General features: G+C 39.5%; 1 protein-coding gene across 1 annotated transcript; it reads right to left on the bottom strand.

Annotated features, from left to right (window-relative positions):
- Positions 1 to 1,737: 1,737 nt before the first annotated feature.
- On the bottom strand, positions 1,738 to 8,588 carry sult2st2 (sulfotransferase family 2, cytosolic sulfotransferase 2). Its single transcript, XM_042082895.1, has 6 exons — positions 8,363 to 8,588; positions 4,319 to 4,530; positions 3,115 to 3,241; positions 2,878 to 2,972; positions 2,447 to 2,627; positions 1,738 to 2,334 (listed from the first exon to the last, which is right to left on the bottom strand). The coding sequence occupies exons 1-6, from the start codon at positions 8,511 to 8,513 to the stop codon at positions 2,225 to 2,227; spliced, it is 876 nt and encodes a 291-aa protein (XP_041938829.1). The 5' UTR covers positions 8,514 to 8,588; the 3' UTR covers positions 1,738 to 2,224.
- Between the last annotated feature and the right edge of the window lie 8,853 nt (positions 8,589 to 17,441).

The following is a 17,441-nucleotide window of genomic DNA, read 5'->3' as shown; positions in this document are numbered from 1 at the left end:
ATTCTCAAATGGAAAAGTTTGGAATAACCAACAGTCTTCCTAGATCTGGCCACTCAGCCTAACCGAGTAATCCGGGACGAAGGGCCTTGGTCAGACAGGTAACCAAGGACCCAATGGTCACTATGAATGTGATCTAGAGTTCTTTTAAGAAGATGAGAGAAGCATGGAGAAGGACAAACATCAGTGCAGCTCAGTGCCTAGTTTCTTCCATTGGGAATTAAGGCCAAATTGTTCATTCTTTGTTTTGTCCTTCTTTATGCTTCTCTCATCAAGCATCTCAAGGACCATTGATATAAGTAGGATGCACCAGAGCTCAATGACAAGTGTCATAACAAAAGGTGTAAATGTAATATTTCTTCTGTTTTATTTTTTCATACATTTACAAAACACTCCAAAATTTAGCTTTTTGGGGGGTGTTGGAGTATTGTGTGTAAAAAATAAATAATTGAATCCATTATAAGATGAGTCTGAAACATAACAAAATGTGGAAAAAGTGAAGCGTTGTGAATACTTTCCATATACACCACATTGAACATTGAAAATAAGGGAGATTTAGGTGAGCGAGGCAACAGCAGAAAATTTTAAAAAAACTTCATCAGCAAACCATCAGGTTTAAGGGGAACAAATTATTGAAGACCTGAAGACTCACCAATTCCACAAAAGCAAAGACCACTCTTCACATTCCAAATCACAATGCGTGCAACCTATGTCAAAGTGCCCTCTAATTTTATAACTCACTATAGTGGGAACCAGATAAACTCTGCAATCTCTCTAACGTTGTTTTTGTTGTCATCATGATTTCCTATTGATATGGGTCTGATAAGCTTAATTGAAAAATACCATCCTCTACTACACTGTGTCTATGTGTGATGACAAGAAATGAGCAATAACTAAAGGTGTCAGCGATTGTGCATTACGTCAAATTTGTTTATATTTAGGCTACATTTCTTAGAAGATGCTTTTGTCCAAAACAATGTAGCCTACATTATATTTTAACCAAGGACAAACATAACATACCAGAGAGTTAGCTCACCCCTCCCTTCAGTATTCCCAGAGAAACTCTAACACAAAGTTCTGTTTATGTTTGGGGGACAAGCTGCCCCCACTTTGTTTGTTTACAGTTTTTGGATCCTGGGCTGCCTGCAGAGACCAGTTTAATTTTTAAAGTGTAGCCAGGATGGGCAGCTCGAGGATTGTGAGGAGGTGTTTGCTGAATGTGACAAAAATGCATTATGGGCTTGAAATGGCATACAATCGCTGACTGTGTCACCAAAAGTAGTAACACATTTAGACCTACTTTAAATTAAAGAATAAGAAATTGTGTGCAAAGGACTAATTTCTTTACCAGCGCACAACTATGCTTTAGTTCGGGCCTTCCTAGAAGAGACAACTAACAAGTCAACTCATACATAACATGTTGAGGAAAAGAGCAGTGGTGAGCACTGAGGTTCCATACACAGTACACCTATAGGGCCTAACAGAGTTATGTAATTAAATGACAAAATTAACTGTAATTAATTACCAAGACAATCTTACACAAAAGTTACTACTGGGCAATTCCACGCAAAACTGTCACATCCATAACGACAACTGAATACCATGGCATTATGTTGGCGTTTTGGATGTGACATTTTTGCACGGAATTGCCCTACTACTACTAATCAAACTGTTGGTGATTACAAAGGGGTTACATCCAAATATATATGTATTTAGTATGCACTAAAATATTGAACACTGTTTTTGTAATCAAAATGTAATCAAATGTAATAGGTCAAGCAAAATTACTTTGGTGAGGTAATTAAAACAGTTACATGACTGATTACATCTTCAACATGGTAACAAGTGACCAGTAATCCATTATATTTCAAAAGTAGCCTTCTCAACCCAACCTATCTTTTGGGAAATATGATGTTCTTATTCTCCTTATAAATAATCCATCAGGAAACAGACCACTGATATTGAAGTCAACCACAATACATTTCCAAAACTTTGCATAACACTTGCATTTGTTACATGCAACATGAGTATTGCAATTGCTTTACAAATGAACTTAACTGACAAGCATATGAAAAGATCTTCTTTGCCTGACAGATTTAGTCATGGAATGATGAGGAACAATTATCATTTAGTATTAAAGGAAGTGATCTGTATTGTCCACCTAAAACACTTCCTCAGAAACTTCATGATGCCACAGTCATCAAAGTAATGAGATCCTTTTACAACATCAGTCCCAGAAAAATTTGAACTTGACATCTTTCATTTTCTCCTTATAAACAGTATCAAAATTATCTGATTGGGCTGTAGTCAGTGTATTCCTCCAATCTCCGACAATGCCTGGAAAACATAAAATAATGGTGACGACAGTTTTTCTTATGCGTCAATGTATTGCCTTATCAGAAATTATTATAGATGGAAATTATTAAAGATGGCGAAATACTGTCCTTACCTTTCCTCAAAAACTCTGACTTCTTTTGGTCAAAGAACTCAGTTGGTACCAAGGAATAATTTGACATCTTGTTTTGTTTCATGTTTTTGAACACACAGTGATCGGATATCTTTTCAATGACTTCTTCGCTCAGAGATTTCCCCATAAAACAGGATAGTTTACGAACAGACTCTTTGAGATCCTGTTTAAAATCAAATGAAGCCACAATGCATGCTGAAAGAACTTATACTGGATTTATGGAGCCCCACGGTGGTGGTTTTCTGAGCTATTTTTGCGTTCTCTTGCATTCCCTCATCAAAGATAAACATCAAAGTATTGTGAGGGAATACAGAACTATTGCAAGGGAACACAAAAGTAGTTCAGAAAAAAATTCCTTTGTCATTTCAAAATCCAGGCACAATGTGTAATAATGGCTACAAATATCAACTTACCATTATCATTTCTTCATAAAAGATGTATAAAATATGTTCTTGGTCTTTGGCATGTATCCATCCCTTTACATGGTCAAACCAGGAGCCAAACATTACTGTGTAAGATGAAATGGAGACTTTACTTATGGCACAGTAACATTTCCAATGAAGGTACCTTTGAACTTTGAAACTCTTGGCTTAGAGATAACTTGAAATGAGTGACCTGGCATAGTTATGATTTACATAGAAGTTCCACACCTTTTCCATTAAGGAACTTTTCCATGAACTCATCCACTGTTCCAGGATTCACCAGGAATGAAGCCATTCCATAATAGTGGAAAGAGGAAGTGAAAATATCCTTTGGGTTTCGCAGGACATACAAGACCTGAGGGGAAGAAAAACTCAACATTTTGCCGAGCCAAGGCAACTTTGTCTTAAGATGCAATATTCACCCCTTACAGACACGTGACTTAAGTCACGTTACGGCTCCATGCTAGACGGCAAAAAGATGGGAGACGGACGGCAAATTACATTATCTCATAATGATTATGATGAACTGAACAATTTTACTATAACATCTTTGTAGTTCAATGTATTGATGTTTGGGGTCTGATAGTCAAAGAAAGATGCCAGTGGTGTTGTTGAAATGGGTCATGATCGCAAATGTAAAGTTATTAAAACTGGTGGTAACAGCAGGGGGAGATAACGTTAGGTCATAGGCTACTGTAAATAACATTATGGTAAATGAACACCCATAAGTATTTCTGGACTAAAATATTGCAAAGCGATTTGGTTACTTTATTTATCTTGCTTTTATCAGTTGTAACATAGTCAAAACGTTAAGAATGTCACATCAGAACATGAAATAATAGCTTAGCTGCCACACAGAAGCTAGCTCTAGCTAACGTTTATCGTAGCTCATAGTGCTAGGGCTAACGCTAATGTAACTCGTCAGTTTGTACGTTACCCAGCGAATAAACTTACTTCTTATGTCTTAAATAATTAGGAAAGAAATAGGAAATAAAAAAAACCTTGAACAGTATTATCTGTTTACATTCAGATCTTGCCATAGACTTTGCCTAAGTGCTTGTAGTCTGCCGTCCTGTTCAGAGTCTATGGTTGCCATAGTAACCGCTGCTGTGCTTCATACACTGACGAGATAACCATGCAATTGTGGTTGAAATACTCCCGAAACACAAAGAAAACAAACCAAAATATATCTATGCAAGAACATGGGATGTCGTTGTATTCCAAACAATAAGCCAACAGTCGTGGAAGGGCATTACTACGGTTAAATCTCACTATAATCTCCTAGCTGTGCGATATGTCCCATTACAACCCATTGATTTGATTCGTGTTCTTGCCGTCCACTAGGCTATTTTGCTGTGGCGCGAACAAAACGTGACGTCACATGCAAGGGGTGAATAGGATTAATGCACCCTCATTTGTCCAGTCACCATACCTTTGGCTTGACTTTGAAGAAGGACTCTGGCATCATGTTATAGTGGAAGTGAGTTGCAAATATGCGTGGAGAGGGTCTCTCCTCCAGATTAAGGATGCTCGCTCTGTGCTCCTCCAGCCATGGCACTCTGTCCCAGTTTGGAATGGTCTGGACAGGGGTGAGATCCCCCTCACTCTGGATCAATGGGACAATCTCCTGCATCCATGTTGTGCCTGTGCGAGTATGCAGGGATGGATTAATGCACGGGCCTACCAGGCCCAGAGGCCCAAGGGGTCAGAGGGCCCTGAAGCTCAGTCATTGCCTCAATATCAACAAATCAGGATGTAGGCTATGAATCTGACTGAATTTAGTATTGGCCATCACCAAAATGCACCAGAATACAGGAAATCACATCAGTTACAACATTTCTGGGGGAGGACCCCCAACCCCCCCTCACACATATGTGACAATTAGTGGGGGGCCCTTAATACATCTGGGCCCAGGGGCCTGAAAGTTCATAATCCGTCCATGCGAGTATGGGCAGTCATTTTTGATGCCAAGTAATTGCACAATAGTGAACACACATTACTGCTCCTGGGTGAACCATGGTCTCTCTCTCTCTCTCTCTCTCTCTCTCTGCCAATGCCACAGTGTACAAATCTTGAGGCTGAATCTGTTACCATGTTGTTAGTCGCTTTGGTTAAAAATGCGTCAGCCAAATGTAATGTAATGAATCGGTGCAAACTGGCCCGTTTCATGTATATGTGTGCCCCCCCCCCCAAAAAAAAACAACACAAACAACTAAAGCAAAACAAAAGGCCAATAATTTACAATATTACTGTGCATTAGTGTATATTGAATATGTTTTTAAAGAAATGCTGCCAATTTGATGTTTAACTTGATGTTATACTTGATAAGTATTGATAAATGGTGCATTGTCACTTTAAAAGAGTCTAAACGGTTCTCATAACGCCCTTTTGCCTGCTATTGCTCACAATGGATAAGGTTGATAGGCCTACTCTAGCCTTCTTTGTTTGCAACACAATATTAAGTTATTACAACCCAGCAACCCCTGGCAGCACTTTGGCATACATCTGGCGATTTTGGGCTTTGTTTTGGCAGACCAAAACTTTTGGCTTCAATTTGGCATGATTATGGGCAGCCATAACAGATAAGAAGGCGCCAGTAGTGTATGGCTGAATTATGGCATATTTCTGGCCAACCGTAGCGTTAGATTAAGAGCGGGGACAGCATCTGATGACGCATACGGGCTGTTTGGCATGTTTATGGACAGCCAGAAGATGGGCGAAGAGCAGGACAGAGTTTTGGCATGTTTCTGGCTAACCAAAAGACTCAGCAAAGACCGGGAATTTTTAAACGTTCTACTCGGACAAGACCCAGCCTATCCCCCAGTTCGACCAGCGATCGCAGTTATGCGATCGCAGGTATGTATTATGTCTCCATTTATCTTTTAACTTTTACATTCAGGAAAATGTATTCAATAACCTTGGTCGAGCAACTGTACAGCCTACTTTTAAACATGTTAAACACATTTACATGTTATTAATTTACTCATAGTAACATTGGATTTGCTGTTATTGTTGTGAGACAGTTAGAAGCTAACGTTAGCCGTTCCCATGTTACTGTTAACGTTAGATGCTAGTTCCCACGACAATATTCCTGCAGCTCTGGTAGCCTGTTATGGTTAATAAGGATTAGATAATTAGAACAAGAAATAGCAAATACCTGCCTATTACGAAACAAGATTGTGGTTTAGAGAGGTAATTGAGCCGATAGCCAGGGTTAGCGGGGAGCTCCCAGTTAGCTATATTGCCAGTTTGGGCCTCTTACAGACACAAAATGCAATTGAAATTTCGGTGCAACGTGAACAACAAGATGCATTTTCATCTCATACATTGCGAAGAAATCGTTTAAATTCAAAGTTTGTACTGTCACCAACCTATGTTCCTATGGTTTCTTTGCCATGTATGAGTTAAAAACGCATCTTGTTGTCACGTAAGGCCCTGTTCATGTTGCACAGAAATTTTAATTGCATTTTGTGTCTGTTAAGAGGCACAAAGACACTCTCCAAATCATGTCCCTAAAACATCTTTTTTGTACCCCCCTTTCACTGCAGTTAAACTAATCATGGTTTCCGGTTGTTTTCTGTTTTGTTCTTAGTGCATAATGACATACAGTCAGCAATGGCATACAGTCAGCACCCAGCTACCCAGCCATTCCGCCGCCCAGCACCCAGTTTCACAGCTACCCATCCATCCAGCTACCCAGCACCCCAGCTGTCCAGCCACAGGCACCCAGCTACCCAGCCAGCCACCCAACTACCCAGTTGTCCAGCCACAGGCACCCAGCCACCTAGCCGCCATCTGCCCAGCTACCCTGCCACCAGCTTCCCAGCCATCCAGCACCCAGCTACCCAGTCATCCAGCACCCCTGCCATCCAGCACCCAGCTACCCAGTCATCCAGCACCCCTGCCATCCAGCACCCAGCTACCCAGCCATGCAGCACCCCAGCTACCCAGTCATCCAGCACCCCTGCCATCCATCACCCAGCCATGCAGCACCCCAGCTACCCAGCCATGCAGCACCCCAGCCCAGCTACCCAGCCATGCAGCACCCCAGCTACCCAGCCATGCAGCACCCCAGCCACCCAGCCATCCAGCACCCAGCTACCCAGCCATCCAGCTACCCAGCCATCCAGCACCCTACCAAAACATATAATAAAGCATAATGAAATGTATTTAATTTTCCTGTGTTTTTTAACAGATACATACGCATATATAATGTACAACATAATTTAAGTATATAGTGAACCTAGACTAACCATTAAATTATTAGCAATACAGTCACAATTACCAGCAATAAAGTCATACAGACAGCTGAATAAATTAAAATAAATAATACAAATAAATAATAATAAATACATAATTTCTATGTAAAAGCAAACATGTGGCACAATTATGGTATCATTTAGGGTCAGTTATGGCTACATTTTGGCTGGATTATGGGATTTAGGATTCTTTTTGGGACATTTAAGGCTATAGTTTGGAAATCCAAAATTGGTTTTGGGTGAGCTTTGGCCTACTTTTGGTTGATTTTGGCATGCCAAATTTGGGCCATTTAGGGCCCATACATCCACCCAGAGCTTTACCAAAATGGCAAGCCAGTTTTGGGCCAAATCTAAGCCATAATAATTTTGCTATCTGGGAAGGAGCCTTCATTGTTAGGATATGGAAACATGTAATGAGGTGCTGCCTGCTAGCGTGACATTTCTGTTTGCAGTTGGCCATTAAAAGTGCAGTATGAGCATGGTAACCACCTAGCTAATGGAATAGGCTATGTTTCAATCGGCATTATGCTTAACAAACGCTAGTTAGTCTGTTAACATTCATATTTGCAAGCCTCCAAGCACAGACGTCATCACTTTAAATCCTACCTGTTGCCTTTCGCCTTTCACCGTCCACGTATTTAACTGCTGTTGCATCCCTTTACATGCTATCTCCTTTTCCCTCTTTCTTTTTCTATTTTTAGTCGCCAACAGCTTTTTTTGCTGTATCCATCTTTTTCCATAGACGGCAACTCACTACTCGTAGGCCTATCCTATCGGCGCCCCCACTCCCTCTTCTATGTCAAAATTCTAGATGGAATCTTATGTATAATTGTCATACATGTCTACAACATAAAAATAGAAACATCACTACTGTTAAGCCCCAAAGTATAATAGGCTGAGTAATCATGTCATTTGGTGATGCATGACTTTTGTCTGCACACAAAGACCTGTTTTCAACTAAGAGTTGACACGCCAGTCTGTCAACGGTGATGGAATTGCCCAATGTGATCCGGTAGATCAAGGATTTTATTGGATCATATTCGTTCTATTGTCTATTTTCAAGGCTGACTCTAAGGATACAGTGGCAATTGGCCCTAAGAATTTGAAACTTGAATTAACTACAAACTATCTTTACATAATAGCTATGAAAACACCAAATACACACAACAGTAGCCTACGGTTTAGAGCTGCCCGCTTCAGGGGCTTTGACAACCTACCGGATTTTGGATAGGTAGCGATTAAAATGTCATCCTGGCGAAAGTTGAACTCCTCATAGTACTTCAGACACTCAGGGGGGTGAAGACCTTTGGGGACATAAACGCCCTTGTAAACCGAGTACAACTCAGCCTCGGTCATGGTTTTACGCATTAGCCTAAAATTGCCTTGGAACTAACTGAGCTGTCGACACGTCTTATCAGGAGCGGACTTTACAGCCTGGCTGACTACGATTGTGTGTGTATACGCGTGCGCACAGACAAAGTTCTACATTCTTCAAATAATTTCCCTGTGAACAGACCTATGCTTATGTTTGGACAGATTCAAGCTTGTACTGGGTTCAGCACTATACACTTTGGTTTAAAATATTTCCAAGTGCAGTGCATAATATAGTGTGCCTTCCCCCACATACACATTCTAAATCAATTGTATGGACCATATTGCTAGTAATATTATACACCATTTGAAAGCTTGGACTCTTGGGAATCCATATATGACAACATTTTTCACGTACAATCTGTAGTGCTTTGTCAGATTAATCGTACTATGTCTCAATTAAATTGAATCAAAAATGCCCTCCTAGTCCCATCTTATACACATCCATTGAACCAACAAAGAAAATGCAAAAATAGAGAAAATATTCCATATTTTGTGTAGTCATTCTATATCAGAACCCCTGACATACATTCTCTGTCTGAAGTAGGCACAGTGCATTATCGGAGGGGGAAGTCTAGAAATGGCCCAATCCAGTCCATATTAAATATAAGTAGGTTTTTTTTTTTTTGAACAATGTTTTTATTGAGTTTTAACATAATCAATGTATACATACAACACATGTTTGTTTGACACTTAAGAAAAACATAAATGTAAAGGACAAAGACATTAATAATAATAATAATAATAATAATAATTAAAAAAAAAACACATAGTTAATAAATTAATAAATAAATAAAAGTAACAATAACTAAAAGCTTCTCATCGCATATTAGATTTGACACAGCTTCTCATTCAGCCATTGGTACGTCATTTCCACCATTTTCAAGAAAAGATAAGAATGGATTCCAGATTTCCTCAAACCTCCTATATTTACCTTTCACAATACAAGTTGCCTTTTCCATAGACATATTTATTGCCATTTCTTTCAACCAGTTACCTATTGGTGCCTTTATATTCTTCCAGTGTAAAGCAATAAGACGCTTTGCTTGTAATAGACACATGTCTATTAATGCATATTCCTTACTCTTCAGTTGCATGTTTAGAGGGTATACATGTAATATAAATATTTTTGCAGAAATTGGTATATTGGTATTTAAGATTTTATCATGCACTTCACATCCTTCCAAAATGTTATTATATGTTCACATTCCCAAATGCAATGGTGTAGAGTGCCTTTAAATGTGATACATTTAACACATGTGTCCGGTGTTCTGTGCACCTGAACGCTCCATGTTGCATGTCTCCCTTTCTAGTAGGGCTGACAGTGATGATATGAATGATGCATCTAATATAGCCCATTCAACTTAGTGTACTTCCTTTTATTTTGCTTGCGCAGATGCTGTTTTATGTACGCCAGTGCCTGAAGGCATATGTTGTTTTGGTTTTTCCAAAGGTATGTTGCTCCATATGTAAAATGTGAATTAGTTATAGAATGAGGAAATATTTTCCTGTGCATTTTTCTTAAGTTTATTTTATCAATGTCTAGTATGCTAAAGGTGTATGCTTCTGTAGGAATGTTTCTTTCTGTGTTATTTTAAAGAGATAATTATCAGAAGCGTTATGCTTTGCATTGGATGCTGTTTTATGTACGCCAGTGCCTGAAGGCATATGTTGTTTTGTTTTTTCCAAAGGAATAAATGTCACAAAAGCCCGTTTTGGTCTCAGTCCCTTCACCGCCTGACCACCGTTACACAGGTTAGTATTTTTTTCATTTAATTGCATACTTTGCTGTATTTGAGATGGAGACATCGGCTATGCACATTAGTCTTCGATAACAAACATTTCTTTGTGAGCCTAGTAGAACACAAACGTTGTGCTGAGGCCGTCTCATGCATAGGCTAATTAGACTGAAGACTCAGGGTTTGTTAACTACCACAGTCACAGCCCTCTGTGCAATTTTGCATTTAGAATAGCTCTGAAACTGGCGGGCGAACGCTACGCAGAGGGTACAGCGTGGACATCTCACTCGCAAAATGAAACATTTCTGGCGCCTGCCATATGGACCTCGCAGTTGCAAAATGCAAGGGACAGGAATCACCCTTTTTGCACGAACGGACACCAGCTCTTCACTCACCAATTATAATCTAGTTACCGTGCTGTCAACTGAAGCAGACATCCATATACCGTACATGGCTAGCTGCCAAGATAGTTTCGTAGATCTTTAAAGTAATAGCAACCACCTCACTTTCCTTATTATCCCGGATTTAAATTGACATTTTAAACGCTAGGCTATTATTTCCTGTCGTTGTCCACCTCGCGAACTCTAGGCTACAGTAAGGCGCATTTTCTTTTGGCTATTACGCAAAAGCTTGTTCCATTCTTACAACATCTTAGGCTACAGCCTGTCACAACATCAGTACACAGCCTTAAGATAAGGCTTACAAACAAACGTTTAACTCCAGAGGAAAATGCGGATTCAACTTTCCAAATAAAGAAACCTCCACAAATAGGCTACAATAAAGACTTGAGTTATTTGCTATTGTAACAGGGTGGTACATAGGAAGGGCCAAGGGGCCAATCACAGTAGCCTGACTACGCCACCCTGAGGCCTAATGCATCAGGGAATCTTTAAGAGATCTTACCTGTAAACCAAGACAGCTCGTTCAGTTTCGAATATTACACAAGGGAGACATGAATTCCAGCAAAGCAAAATATTTATTAATACACAAAAGTTGGGAAGTGGAGATCTGAGGGTGGCAACTATGGAAATCCACACAAATATCATGCAAGCATCATAAAAGGTTCACCTGTTACACAGCAAAGGCACACAGCAAAGCTATAAGCAGCACACCAGAAACACCACACGTGTGCTTAGACAAGATTAGTTACACAAACAAAAGGACAAAAAGGACAAAAAGACAAGCAAAACAAAAAACAAACATAACGAATAACCAAAGCAAAACCAAGACAAGACAGCAGTGTTGTTGTGAGACTGATCAGAGTGGGTGTGTGGTAAGGCAGTTAGTCTCTGCAACAACTGGTGTAGGGGACTTTTTTCTGGGTTCAGCTCTTGGGTTTGGAGGGCTTTAGAATGAAGGGCTGTGTCTTGTGGGCTGGATTTAAGGTGATTCAGAAAATTGAGTGCTCTTTTGTTGATGTTAATGATTAGTGGGTATCTACCTAATTCAGCTCTACATGCATTTGTTGGTGTTTTTCTCTGTACTTGTAGAATGTATCTGCAGAACTCAGCATGTAGGGATTCTATTGTGTGTTTGTCCCAGTGAGTATAGCTATGACGACTGAGTGGACCCCATACTTCACTACCATACAGCGCAATGGGCTGGATGACACTATCAAATATTTTAAGCCAGATTTTAATTGGAATTTGGAGATTATAAAATTTTCTTTTAATTGCATTTAGGGCTCTTCGAGCTTTTTCCTTTAGTGCATTCACTGCCATATTAAAACTCCCTGATGCTGTCATTGTTATACCTAGGTAGGTATAACTCATGGTGTGGGGGATGATAGAATTGTTTATTTTAAATTGGTGTTTGTTTTCTTGGCATTTGGGGCGTTTTTGGAAAATCATTACATTTGTTTTGTCTAGGTTTATCTCTAGGGCCCAGGTCTTACAGTACTTTTCTACTATGTCTAACTGTAGTTGTAGACCTTTTTCAGTAGCAGACAGTAGAACCAAGTCATCAGCAAAAAATAGAGACTTCACCTCTCTATCTAGGAGGGAGAGGCCAGGACCGGGACATTGCTCTAACTGGATAGCAAGTTCGTTTATATATATATTAAATAACGTCGGACTTAAATTACAGCCCTGACGGACACCTCTCCCTTGGGTGAAGTATTGGGTTATTTTTTTTTTCAATTTTAACAGCACATCTGTTATTTAAATACATGGTTTTAATTAGGTCATACACTTTACCCCCTATCCCACAATTTAGTAGTCTAAAATAGAGCCCTTCATGCCAAATAGAAAACGCCTTTTCAAACGCCTTTTTAAAATCAATGAAACAATCTAGTAATCTCAATCTAGTAATCACAGTCAGTAGTGTTTCGGCATATGGGTTGCCAGCTCTGCTCTAGTTACCACATCTGCGGTGTACACTGCTCTACAGTATTTTGAAAGTGATTGTAATAGGCCTACCAGTTTTGGCCAAAATAGAGAGATATAACATCCACCTTCTGTCAAGATGATGGATGGGGGGCCCCCTAATTAAGGTCAGAGGTCAAATTATAAATTCGCTGATTCAGGGGGGCGTTACCTTCCAGATCATTCTTGATCACGTGAGGTAGGCGTATCTTATGACGTCATGATGGGGAGGTCTTATTTTCTGCAGGCGTGTCTTATGACATCATACAAAGGGGCGGGACCGTTCTTGTTTTTCTGGAACTTTCAGCAACATCGGCGTAACTTTGCTTTGTGCCTTGAAACCGTAAAAAGTGTAGAGTTTTTTTGTAAAAATGTATAAAAGAAGTAATTTTTTTTTAGTTTTTAAAATGTATTAATGTATAAGAAGTTTTTAAAATGTATTATTGAAAAATAAAAAGAAATTAAAATAAAAGTCTGTAAAGCACAACCAGAGAGTGTGTGAGAGGGACAACCGTGTTGAACAGTTAACTTTTGTTGCCGGGGGCCTGTGCGGCGTGCGTGGCTTGCGAGGGCTCTGAACTCGGGGGGAGCTTGGGATTCCTTAGGATTCCTTAGGATTCCCCGGGCCTAGTAGCGGGCAGAGGCAGGCAGGCAGGCAGGCAGACAGAGTCCCTGGGATGGGACTCTGCGCGCGCGAGAGAGAGAGAGCCTGAAGTCTGGAGCTCTTAGTCGCACGTCTTCTCCCTCCGACGGTTTGGCTGAAAGTGACTGAAAAAGCGGGAAGGTTTAGGGGCGTGATCAAACAAATGGGGAGGAATCAAAAATGCCTGTGGGCCGGGCTAGAGGCTGACTGTACAGGCACAGCAGGGGGTAGAGGTTGACCTTGCACATGCACATGTATGTTGCAAACGTAGGGGCATTCCTTAACCATCGAGTCACGCTACGTCATCAAGCACGAGGTTCGCAAACACAGAGAGGATAAAAGGAGCAGATGCAATCGAGCCCCGGTAACCTTTTTAAAATTCTCCTTCTCTGCAGCATCAGCGCGCATAAGAGGTGAAACCTAGGCTAGCCATTGTGTGAAAATGGCTGAGCAGATGCAAACGGGCACTGGGTAACCTTTTTAAAATTCAGCTTTAAGCCTTATGCCCTGCGATTGAAAAGTTCAAGCACAATAGGGGTAGTGTAGGATTACATACATGTAGCAAACGTAGGTATTCTTTAAGCATTAAGACACGCTAGGCCAAGCGCAGAGGCTCGTAAACACAAAGAGGATAAAAGAGCTAGAGAGAAAGAGCGGCAGTGCTAGCGGCAGTGAGGAAGAGGCGCTCACTATTGATATGGATGCTGTTGCGGGGCCGTCTAGCGAAGCAGTCACTCCTCAAAACAGGATTTCTAAACCTGACGAAGGCTTGGCGAACGCTCAGGCAAGGAAAAAACCGAAGCCCATTTTTACCTCCAGATATCAAGATCCTCCTCCCAACGAGTTAGGAGGAAAAGAGAGATGGTGTAATATCATTTTAGGCTACGACTTTCATTTTCAATTGGGGCAACTGAGTCTGTAGACCTATAGTCTACTGTGACGGGACAGATCGAGGGAGCTCCTCCAAAGGACCCCATCATTTTGAGATCTTATGACTTTAAAACGTGTCAAGGAATCATCGGTAACTGTTTGAAAGGTAAAACGGAGGGAGAAGAGAGTATCTCTGCGGTGTGGTGCTCTGTACCTACAAATGATGAGAACGTTGTCTATCAGGTGTTTTTGTTGCCTGAAGAATGAAGCTCCGCCGTCTTTCTTTACACTCTCTCGTCAAGTGGGTGACGATGAGGAAAAGGCTACAGTGTAAATTGTGATTAGTTCGCTTTACTTAAAAAACTGTGAAAACCTGTTGCCTTAGAAAAAGTAAGTAAATTAACTTGGTAAAGTTTGTTGTACTGTATATTGTATAATATTCTGAGTTGTAAATTCATACGAAAGTTGTTGTTACTCACACACTCACAAACAAACACACACACACACATCCATATGTACATGTATACAGACACACACACAACAAAATGTAGTCATTCAAACTAACTTGAGCTTCAAACTAACTTGCTTGCTTAGGCTACTTAAAGATTATCAAGTAATTATTCCAGTTGTTAATACACCTTATATAGCACATTAACTTCCACAATTTTGCATTGACATAGAATGTAATGCTAAACTGTTTTCATTCATATAATGACAAGATTTACCACAAACATTACAGAGTGTGCACCCTGCATGTATGAAACTCAGGCTTTTAATACACATTTTTAGTTTGTGCAGAAGGTGATGTTGGAGTTAGCCTTAAGGGGTTGCATGAGAAATGTATGTTAGATTGTGTAAAATACCCTATAGGGTTTATAGGCATATTAAGGCCTGCATCTGCATAATCTATCTTTAATAATCAATTTTTCTGATTTTTCATAAAGCCAGATTGTATTTGAGTATATACTGTAGACATATCAGCCTCACTACTTTAACTAAAGCAAACATTTTATATTCAACAGTTAATATTGAGATTGGATGTCAGTTGTCAATAAAAGACTGCGTCGTTACATTCCTTGTGTCACTGATTCCTTGTGTCCTTGTCTTCTGCCTCACACATTCTTTATACATAGCACCGAACCCTCATTATAGCCCCAAAATGAACACGGAATTCCACTAAACGTAGCATTCTACCTTGTTTTGAAGGGACTGGTTGTTTTTTGAATGGTCTGGCACTTGCCTAAAGCTAGCCTCTAGTGTGAATTTGGTGAGGTTTCACGTGTACTCTTCAGTTTAGAGATTGAGGCGTCTGATGCTCTGTGTTTCCGTGTGATAGTGAGGCCTTGCTGTTCCGGACAGTATTATTTGGCGACCTTCAACATTTTATCCATTCCTACTTGTGATAATAAACTGTATAAAATAATAAACTCTCTCGTTCAATCCTTAATAATAAGCCTAATAAGGCTCATTTCCATAATGTTACACTTTCTTCATGGAATGGTGGGCATTTCATTCATTCATCATTGCTGTAAGCATTCTTGCGTGCGTTCATTTCTGAACAGAATTCACAATCAAATTGACAGATTCACATTGTCAGATTCAGATGTTTTTTTTTTAAATGTTTATGTGCACCGAGTAATACTTACTTGACTTACTTACTTAGTATAACTTACATAAATAAGTTCCTTTACTTGTCTTTTCCAGGCAATCGGTTTCCAAATTGTTTAAAGTGTAGTTGTATAGTTAACACATCAGATTTTACAGTGTACATTACTGTGTGTACATGATTCAAGTGTAATCGGATCATTTGGTGTGTTTGTGATTTGACAACAAAATAGAGTTTCATTTTAAAACAAGTGTTTCATTTTGTAAAAGATCCGAGGGATTCTGTTATTTGGCTGTGGCGGCTGTGTGTTAATTGTGTTTTTCGGAAAAAAAAAATTTGAATTTGAAATTTCAAAATTCTGCTTAAGCAATGGAAGGAAAAAAAAACTGTAACAACAGTTCTGCTCACACCGTTCTCTAAAAATTTGCTCCACGATCTTACGAAGCCCCCTTTAGTCAAATAAATCTCCTCAGGTTGTAATTTTAGGCTATTCTCTTTTGACAACTCAACTGTTTCCACAACTTTGTTTTCTGGAGATTTTAATCATTTTACATCTCTGAATGACAATATATCTTGTTTTATACTTTGAGAATCCCCACATTTTTTTGTTTAGATCAGAAAACCGCATCGGAAATCAGTTTCCGTCCTTTAATAGAGCATTGTTCAATTTCCAATAACCTCATAGTGTTGGAAAATCTGAGGGGTCTGTTTATCCGGACAAATAGCAGACTGGGGAAACGTAAGACATGATCAATCCACGATCAATCCACGATTTGAGCGTTACGTTTTTTATTTGACATAGTGATGTCCAAACCTCCTGCACATATCTGTACATACAGTACTGTGCATATCCGTCTATATGGTTTTCTTATAATCATTTCTTATAATATATTCTGTAAATAAGCTGCAAACATCTATAGTATTCTTACTACTATTATAAAGTTACTGCTACTTCATTGCACATATCTGTAGCCTACATGTTGTTCATACATTGTTCATATGCTATATAGGCCTGCTGCTAATACGCTGCACATATTTACCTTCTGGGTTTACCTTCTGTAAACCAGCTATTCTTTTCAATTTCTTGTCCTGTCCGTCTATAATTTATATATCACATTGCACTTTCCTGCTTTTTTTACACTTCTGGTTAGACGCAAACTGCATTTCGCTAACTTTGTACTTGTACTCTGCATAATGCCAATAAAGTTGAATCTAATCTAAGACCCAGCAATTCAAGTTGAATCTACTTGACAAATCACTGGCAAATTTGCAGTGCATGTATTCGAGTCCTACCGCACTCTTTGTGTTGCACCCTGTGCATGTAAAATGTGCTATATAAATAAATACTTACTTACTTACTTAACGGAGCGCACAAACTTTCTTTTCAAAATGGCGGACATAGCATTTTTCTAATTTTTATAGCGACGCAAGGGGTGATTGATGAAATTTTTGGGGGTGTGTTAGTTTTTAACAGTGTTTCATTGGTTGATTTTACAAAATTACTTTTCAAAGTCATTGCAGTAACTTTGCAGAAGCTATTATCTATTATCTTATTTTCATGTTTGGATTCATAGCCATAGACCATAGAATTTAGGTGAATAATGTGTTTCTTTAAGTATGATGTAATGAGTCATTTAGCAACATTTTAGAGTAGTATCTCAGAAAACAATGCACAAGCCTTGGGAAACATGAGCAAGCCTGTAA

This window comes from Alosa sapidissima, chromosome 24 (genome assembly GCF_018492685.1).
Source record: "Alosa sapidissima isolate fAloSap1 chromosome 24, fAloSap1.pri, whole genome shotgun sequence".
Taxonomy (NCBI): Eukaryota; Metazoa; Chordata; class Actinopteri; order Clupeiformes; family Clupeidae; genus Alosa; species Alosa sapidissima.
Note: the sequence above shows the minus strand (reverse complement) of the source record. Positions and strands in the feature narration are given on the sequence as shown.

Bases quoted from the DNA above. Each gene is read 5' to 3' on its own strand.
- sult2st2 (XM_042082895.1), bottom strand. From the start codon at position 8,513: ATGCGTAAAACCATGACCGAGGCTGAGTTGTACTCGGTTTACAAGGGC. The intron at 2,628-2,877 runs GTAAGTTGATAT...GATTTTAAACAG, and splicing joins TTTATGAAGAAATGATAATG to GATCTCAAAGAGTCTGTTCG. The intron at 2,335-2,446 runs GTAAGGACAGTA...TATGTTTTCCAG, and splicing joins GTCAGAGTTTTTGAGGAAAG to GCATTGTCGGAGATTGGAGG.